Source organism: Microtus ochrogaster, chromosome 4 (assembly GCF_000317375.1).
Source record: "Microtus ochrogaster isolate Prairie Vole_2 chromosome 4, MicOch1.0, whole genome shotgun sequence".
In the NCBI taxonomy this organism is placed as follows: domain Eukaryota; kingdom Metazoa; phylum Chordata; class Mammalia; order Rodentia; family Cricetidae; genus Microtus; species Microtus ochrogaster.
The window spans coordinates 92,263,609-92,272,555 of record NC_022011.1 but is presented as its reverse complement, the minus strand read 5'-3'; the positions used below and the strand labels follow the sequence as shown (position 1 = coordinate 92,272,555).

The following is an 8,947-nucleotide window of genomic DNA, read 5'->3' as shown; positions in this document are numbered from 1 at the left end:
TCCACCGCCTCCAAGGGACTGGGTCCCAGGGAGCAGTGGCTGAGCCTTGGGGAATGCCCTTAAAGACTGCTCTCTCTGGCAACAGCCAGCCAGGGGTGGGGGCTGTTCTTGGGGCAGCTTTCCCCACCCCACCCAATGGCAAAGATTAGATACTTAAAAGTGCCTCTGTAGTGCCAAGGTAAACAGCGGAGTGAAATGGGAACCCTGCAACTGATTTCCCAGGGTCTAGGGTTTGTGTTTTTCCTTCTATTGGCCCCAACTCTAGTCTTTTTTTTTTTTTTTTTTTTTGACCAAGAATGGGGTTGAGTAAACTACCCTCAGACTCTGGGGCCCTGATATCTGAGACCAAAATTTCACTCCAACCTAGGTCTTTGCTATTCTGTGGTCTAGCCCCACCACCAGGGGTTTGTCCTGGTTATTCAAAAAAAAAAAAAAAAAAAAAAAGGCGGATCAAAGGTTGATAACTCCTAGTCCTATCTGCCTGAGTTCACACCCTGCCATCACTCTGTTTTCAGTGCCGCAAGCATCTCCTCTCCCCAGTTTCGTATTTCCCTGACTGCTACCCGCTCCTGAGCCTTCACTACCCCTGGGGTATCGCTCCTGTTCCAAGGGGACCTGGTACTGCTGCGGTGGGGGGAGGGAGGCGGTGGTCGTTTGGAGCCAGGTTTCCCCAGGGGCGGGCAGTACTCATGCTGGTGTGGACTGCTCACGGGGCCAGGGGACTGGTGTGAGGGAGGTGGGGCATGCGGAGGAGGGTCCCAGCCTGCTGAGCCCCCCCTCAGTCCCAGCCGTTGTCCTTCACCATGTGTGACATCTCAATGATGTACTTCCCTTCTTTGTATTTCTGGCTGGTCTCAAAGGCTTGCTCCTGGTGGGGAGTAAGATGGTGACCATGGGAAAAGGGTGTCTTGCACCTCCAGGCTCCTCTTCCCACACCTAGGCCAACCCGGTTCCAAGTTCCCTCTGTGGACCATGCAAAAGCCTGGTGTCTGCACACTGGGTCTGGAGAGCCGTGGGGACAATCTAGGAAGCAGCTCTCCTCAAATACTTACATATTTCCAGCCCAGTGTGGTCTTGCAGCTTTCGCAGAAAATGTCAGCTACCGAGTGGAGTCCTGTGAGCAGGAGGCGCTGTTCAGCTGGCCCACAACCCACGTTGACCCTGTCTCGGGAAACAAGGACCCAGCACACAGTAGGGTTGCTCTGTCAGTCCCAACCTACCCAGAAGGATTTCTACCGGGGGGGGGGGGGGAGGGACGGACGGGACTAGAGCGTCCACCCCTTTAGGATCAGTGCTTGGGGCCTTCTTTGACCACGCACAACTTAAGACTGCTTTTCTGATCCTTTTGAAGACTTACCCCCATTTTGCAAAGAGAAAAGCTGCCTTAGCACAAGCAAACACACGCGTGCGCACACACACACACAAAGAAAGAGGTAGACTCACACGGAGTTAAACAGGTAGGCCCGGCCATGGCTCCCTTGGAAGGACTGTGGAAACAGGACAGACAGTGACCACTGGGTATGCCTCAACCCCACTGCCTAGATCCCGCTGGAGTGGCGGGAGACCTCAGGTGCTCCCATTGTCTCGGAGGGAAAGCCCGGGGAGGCAGGCGGCAGGCCCTCGCTTAGGCGTTACCTTGGAAATAAGCTCATCGTGTTTGGCCAGATGTGCTCGACAGTGGACACAACTGTAAGTACGGTGGCAGCGGGGAAGGTAGCTGCGGAAAGTCTTGGTGGGTAGACAGGCAGGGGCCGGGCCAGGGTCACAGCTGGGCATGACGGGCTGGAGGACGATGCCCTGGCGGGCTGGAGGGGCTGGTGCCGTGCAGCCCCCGCAGAGACGGTCGCAGGTAAAGCAGCGGAGCAGGTTGGCTAGAGCCGTGTTTCAGGACGGTAGAAGTGTGGGGGGGCTGCCCGGCCAGGGCCCCCCCAGACGAGAACCAGATAGAAATGGAAATCACCTGGTAAGAAACGAAGGTTCGTCAGGGGGGAGATGTGACCTCATGAGGAGCAGCTCTTGAGCAGTTAAAGAAGATGGGGCTCAGCTCACCTGGACCCTCCCACCTTCCCCATCGCCATCAGTCCTCAGCTTCCCATTACACTTTCTGTCCCCTGTTTCAGAACTTTCTGTTCTGGCAGCGGTTCCAGGCGTCTTGTGCCATGGCCAGGGAGTTGGTACCTCTTGCCCTCAAGAGGCAGCAGCAGCCTCCAGCATTTTCCACTGAGGGCAGCCTGCTGGCACAGACACTGCCTTGGGAGCAACATTACCTGCAGAGACTCCCCTGTGTCCAGTTCTGTGAGAAACTGCCCCCTCTCCTGGGCTCAGAACCTTATCAAAGTGAAGTGCTCCTGAGTTGCAGTTGTTGTTTTTGTTTTTTCTTTCTCAGGGCCTCTGTTGGCAATACAATTGGCCCACATTTGGGGAAAGAAGGGAGGAGGAACAGGGAGATGGGTACACACCCCCCACTTAGCCCTCTCCTGGAGTTATCCTGAGCCCTGGAACTCCACACAACTTGGTAGCTTCTTCAGTATCCCAGACCTTACATGTGGCTGTTCCTCAGTCCTGCATCCTGAGCTACACATCCCAGGCTAGAGGGAGCACTTGCTGTCTTCCTAGCCTCTGGCCCTCCGTCAGGTCTCACCACTGTTTACTTACGCTAGCTTAGCTCTGAGTTAAAGACAGGCATCTAGCCCTAGGAGAAAACTTATCTTTCTTCCATCAAGCCGGACAGCTGGACCCGTGGAAGATGGGCAGCACATCAGACCAGACTCCTGGGCTAAGCCAGCCAGTGTGGCATCGTGTGAGAGCAACATTAATGGGAAACAACCGGGTAAGGGGACTCCGTATTTTTAAGAGCTGGGCTTTGGAGCACAAGGCAGAAAATGGCAAACACTGGTGACTGGGCAGCAGCACGTGAAATAATTGCAGGGTTCTGATTAAGAATCTTGAGACGCTGGTATCTGCTCACCCTCCAGTGCCAATGTGGCTGAGGGTACTGCAGGCAGGGGATAAGGAGGGAGGTGTCCTCTGGTAACTCCGATAAGCAGGTGAGGCGCCCTATCCTGCAGCAGTGGGTGGGGTAGCCTGTGTCTCCTTCGGAGATGCCTGCTAACTGCTCTAGTGATGCTGGACCACCAAGCAGAGGAGGCAGTCATCACTCCAGTTGCCAGGACAAATGGGCTGATCTCCTGTCCTTTGTGGTGGCCATAAGCACCCCAACTGTTCTTTTCTCTTCGAGGGCTTGCCATGCAGTGTTTCCACAAATCCCCTTGAGTGAGACCATCTATCTTCAGCTTCTGGTTCTCAGCCGTTGGCTGGGTCCCAGGAAGACACCTTGGGCCAAATTCAGGGTGACATTGTGTTCTGGTCCTCCTTACTGTACAGTTCAGCGTCACTTTCTTGATCTGCCTTCAACTTTGCCTTCGAGTTCCCCTCAAGGTTCCACCTTTAAACACCTCCTTCAAGGGACTAGGAGAAGCCAGGTTTGCCCTCTCTCTCTATCTTCTGCTCCTTCCCCAGCCCTTCCTTCCATCATTGTCACGCCTCCTTCCCTGTCCCCTGCTTCTCAGTCCAGCAGAGGAGAAGCTGCAAAAAAGGCCAAAAAAAAAAAAAAAATCCCAAGGAGGAGAGTTGGGGTCCTTTCTTTTCCCATCCCTGCCATCTCTCGTCATAGGGTGACGCTAATCAGACAAATGACTGGGGGCAGGAAAAAAACAACAAAGGTGAGTGCTGGGAAGAGGACGATCTGTGATGCTGAGCTGGGGCTGGACTGTAGGAGGTGGGGGGAGCAGAAGAGCTCGCAACTGGGAAAACTGGCAGCGGACGGCAGAAGTGATGAGGCAGAGGCCGATGGGACCAGGTGCGAATCCAGTGCCTCCCGGGAATTAAAAAAGGGGAGGGGGACTTGCGCGCACAATGGGTATATTCAATCGCTTGGAGGTTCTACCTCCCCCTGGGCCAGCATTTTCAGTATGGTATGGTCCGAATGATGAGCAGAGCAGCCAGCTCCCAGGGCGGGCTTTGGGGGTCTGCACCAGCAGCAAAAACAATCAACAGTGATGTCTGAAGCTTGGAGCCGAAGTTGCCGGGAAATAAGTGCGAGAGAATCGTCAGAGCTTGGGGAAGGATGGAGAAGCCTAGAGAGAGGAGCGGAGGCGCCAGGGAGGGGGAAGGGAGGACAAAGGGTGCATGAATAATGCTTTTGCAAAGGGGAGAAAGCAACACGCAGCAGGAAGAGAGGATTGGCAAAGGGGGAAAATTGATTTGGAGAAGGGCTGTCCCCTCACCTTGAGGTCTGCTCCAGAGATCTCCGTCTATCTCTCTCAATCCCTCTGCTCTCTCTTCTCTCTTCTCTTTCCGCTCCTTCAGTTGGGAAGGGGATGGGATTGGGTCGTTGGGGCTTTGAAGACTGGAACTGCAGGCTGGACAGCTGCTGGGGGCCAGAGGTGGCCTCTTGTTCTGTACCTCGGTCTGTGGGTAAATGTGGCTGTGTGTTGTGGAACTGCATCATAACACTGTGACTCATCCAACCCCCCACCCCCCTCACCTCCCACGTCAGAGCAGGGCTGGGAGACACAGGAGGCGGGTTGGGAGGGAGGGAGGGAGGGAAGGAGGGAGGGAGGGGGCAGGCATCAAGGGACCGGGCTAGAGGAGTGATGATAGGGAGTGGAGGCAGAGGGATGGCTGGTTTTGGAGTGTGGAGGCTGGTGGTAGGCAAAAGGAGAGATGGGTTGTTAAGGAGCACTGGCCCTGTGACCAAGGAAACAGAACCTGAGGGAAGGGCAGGGATGGAGTTAGGGAGGCAGGGCTGGGGAAGTGAGAGATAGAGAGCAAGAGCCAGGAAGTACACACACACACACACACACACACACACACTCGACAGGATACATTTTTCCACTTCAACTCTGACATCAGCTCTGATGTAGGCTAAAGGAGGATACACTAATTGTCATGAATGACAAACTGGGCTCTCCAGTGTGCTCAGTACTGAGCACTTGGAAGCTTTAGCATCTCAGTGTAATGCCTCCCAAAGAAGCCATAGGTCAAATATGACATCTTGCACCCAGGAAGCTCTTACCAACTACTGCCTCCAAAATAACGTGTGCTGCGAATGGCGATGTCTATGGGACATAGGGTCTTGACTGGACTGTAGACTTTTGGAGGTAGGTCCTCAGGGAAACCTCTCTGCACCCCAAGACCGCAGCATCTAGTGTAAAACCCTGCACGTAGGAGAGACTTACAGAACAGGGCTTGCTCGCATCTTCAGGCAACGGCCAAGTGTCTGGCTTTGATCTCAAAGACTCCTGAGTGGAAATCTTAGCTCTGCCAATTATTCACCAGGAACCACGGGCAAGTGACTAATCCTCCTGCGCCACACAGCTCTTCGGCTCCGTGAAGCTAATGATATTTTACCTCACGGAGAAGTGACTGAGAGAGATAGCACGTACATTTCCAAAGGAGTGCCTCACACACAATAGGCACTAAGCAATGAGCGATGTGATTTTCTTTTGTTCCCTTTTTGGTTAACTTTTTAAGCTGGCATCCAAATTGGAGAGTTTTGTTAGGAATGAGTTAGTGTTACTTCGGAACAGTGTTCTCCATGTAGGCAAAGAGGCAAGCAGAAGGACTTCTCAGTTCCAGGCCAACCTGGGCTTCATGGTGACATCAGCAATAGAGAGCCCCAAACCAATACAAACAAAAACATTCTCAATTCATAACCCCTAAGCCTAGAGAATATGTACTATTAAATTTTTGATCTTTCAAGAGACATAATGCCAAATTTTTGCCTTGTAGAAAGATTACTTTTTTTTTTTTTGGTTTTTTCGAGACAGGGTTTCTCTGTGGTTTTGGAGCCTGTCCTGGAACTAGCTCTTGTAGACCAGGCTGGTCTCGAACTCACAGAGATCCGCCTGCCTCTGCCTCCTGAGTGCTGGGATTAAAGGCGTGCGCCACCACCGCCCGGTGAAAGATTACATTTTTTTAAATCAGCTTTCAGTTAAAATTCATCTGACTTAGAATACTTCCCATGTAGTACAGAACTGTGTCACTAAAACATGGACCCGGGATATGTCCCCAACACAAGACAACCCCCCGTTTTTTTGGTTTGATTTGTTTTTCACAGAGGATACCTTTCTGAATATGAAAACTGTGGGTTGAGGCACTAACTATGGGCAATGAGAGATGCTGCTAGCTGGCTAAGGAGAGAGAGGGGGGTTCTGGCTATTCAATCGGGAACAAGTCTGGGGGCAGTTAATTTTGAAAAGACGATGCGTGTATCATGAGGGTAGTACTAGAGGCCTGGATGTGAGAAGAACTGGAAGGAAGACAAAGAAGCTGAGTTGAGAGTATCCCAGTTAGAGGCCATCCTGAACTACACAGTGAAGTTTCAGGCCATTCTGGGCTAGTGTGTGAGACTCTGTCTCAGACAGACAGGCTGGCTATGAAGGTGCATGCCTGTAACCCCAGCATTTCATAGGTAGAGATAGGAGGAGCAGGCATTCAAGGCTCTCAGAAAAACAAAATCCAGAGGGAAAGGTGGAGAGGGGCAGGGAAAGTTTTGTCTGGGCAACAGAAATTAAAGGAAATACGGGCGCTGTAGGGAGGCTCAGCAGGTAAATGCACTTGCTGCCAACACCTGCCTGAAAACCGAGTTCAATCTCCAGACAGAATCTATGAAATAGGACAGAGACAACTTTAAAATGTTGCTCTCTGGCGTCTACACGCACATTGTAGCCACTGCCCCCCCCCCATCATCGTCACACACAACATTAGATACATTAGATACAACCTAGATACATTAGAACATTAGATACACAACATTAGATACATCAGATACAACCTAGATACATTAGAACATTAGATACACAACATTAGATACATCAGATACAACCTAGATACATTAGAACATTAGATACACAACATTAGATACATCAGACAAAGGAGAAGGAGTGGGGACACAGACAAGATGGGTGGGGTGGGGTGGAGATGGCAGGAGTGTCTAGTGAGACTGGAGATGACAAGAGAGGGGGCAAGCACAGACGATTGGTACGCTCTGTCTTTTTTCTGTATTTAAGCGAAGTGGAGAGCCATCTCAAAGGGAGGAGAGGGCTCTTCCTAAAGTCAGCTTGAGGTGGTTATGCAATATCCATATAAAGATGACCTTCAGGTAACTGGGAGACATCACCTTGAGGGAGTGTGTTGGAGGCAAAGAAGACTCAGGAGAATGTGTTCCAAAGAAAGGATGAGCTCCTTCGGGAGGCTACAAGTTTGCTAATGAAGTTTAGTGCTAAAATTCTGAAGAATGGTAAAGGATCAGCCTATGCCTAATAGTTCATTAAAAAGCTAATGTCTGGAGCAGAGAAAAATGTAAACCTCAATAAAAATCAATACAATGTAAAAAAAAAAAAGCTAAAGTCTACATGGTGAATAAATGAAATAAATCAAATCCCCAAAGAAAACGGTGAGAGGTGACAACTTACCTGCCTGAAAACTGAGTGCTACATAGGGCCAGGAAGAGAAAGGTAGACCAGAAAGCCTTTAATCCCAGGACTCAAGAGGCAGAGGCAGGCAGATCTCTGTGAGTTTGAGGCCAGCCTGGTACACAGAGCTAGTTCCAGGACAGCCAAGGCTACACAAGAAACCCTATCTCAAAAACCAAACCAAAACAACGAGAGAGAGGGGGGGTGGGATAAAGAGAAAGAAGCAATACCTGTAATAAATGACAGTTACCATAACTACTGCACAGGTTCTAGCTGGAATTAAACGAACATGTACCCTTTGCACCTGCGCAGTAATGGAACAATACCTAACAGCTAAAACCAAGCAATTGTTTGCCCATTATTATAAATGGATCCAACACTCTAAGTTCTTGGTTTGAATCTGTTTTAGTTACATTTCTCATTGCTATGATGAAATACTTGACACAAAAGCAACTGAAAGGACCTTCTATTTTGACACACAGTTTGGGAGGCAGAGTCCATCGTCACAGGGAGGCTGCAGCAATAGGAACCACTACTAGCTGTGGTGTTGGAACCTTGCTCACATCTGGCCAGATGAGGAAGCAGACAGTGCTTTTTCCTCTTCCGATTCAGCCTAGGACCCCAGCCCCGGAACGGTACTACCCACCTTCAGAGTGAATCTTCCCTCTTTGGTCTCACCCTCTTCTGAAATCTTTTCACAGACACACCCAAAAGAGCGCCTCACTGGTGTTGCTCACAGAGTTTACTAATCCAATCAAGCTGGAAAGCAAAGTTAACTACCAAGAAGACAACCTCTAAGCCTCATAGTGGTGCACACTTTAAACCCAGCACTCTGGAGGCAGAGGCAGGTGGATCTCTGTTGAGGCTAGCCTGGTCTATGTAGTGAGTTCCAGGATAGTCAGGACAGCGAGACACTGTCCGGAAAAACAAAACAAAAACAACAAAACAAAACCCCTACATTTACTAATAACTGAATGTTTGGGCAAATGCCTCCGATTATCTTAGTTTCCTCCCCAAAGGAAACTGGAGATAATATACCTACCTGGGTTTGAGGGTGTTGTGACATATGACACTTGAAAAAACTTGGGAAACACTGTATGAATAAATGAAATTTTTATAGTCTCTCCAGCCTACAATAAAAACCTAAAAGTTGCCAGGCGGTGGTGGCGCACACCTTTAATCTCGGGAGGCCAAGGCAGGTGGACTTCCATGAGTTCAAGGCCAGCCTGGTCTACAAGAGCTAGTTCCAGGACAGCAAGGACTGTTACACAGAGAAACCTAATTAAAAGGCTAACTCAGATACTTGCTAGATAGGCAATGTGCTTAGTGCTTTACATATATCTCATCCAATCTTCAAAACAACTTTAAGCCGGGCGGTGGTGGCGCACGCCTTTAATCCCAGCACTCGGGAGGCAGAGGCAGTCGGATCTCTGTGAGTTCGAGGCCAGCCTGGTCTAGAAAGAGCTAGT

General features: G+C 50.4%; 1 protein-coding gene across 1 annotated transcript; it reads right to left on the bottom strand.

Moving 5' to 3' along the window:
• Positions 1-288: 288 nt before the first annotated feature.
• Ypel4 (yippee like 4) lies at positions 289-5,508 on the bottom strand. Its single transcript, XM_005346673.2, has 6 exons — positions 5,078-5,508; positions 4,287-4,470; positions 1,636-1,960; positions 1,444-1,487; positions 1,053-1,161; positions 289-868 (listed from the first exon to the last, which is right to left on the bottom strand). The coding sequence occupies exons 3-6, from the start codon at positions 1,774-1,776 to the stop codon at positions 779-781; spliced, it is 384 nt and encodes a 127-aa protein (XP_005346730.1). The 5' UTR covers positions 1,777-1,960; positions 4,287-4,470; positions 5,078-5,508; the 3' UTR covers positions 289-778.
• Positions 5,509-8,947: the final 3,439 nt, after the last annotated feature.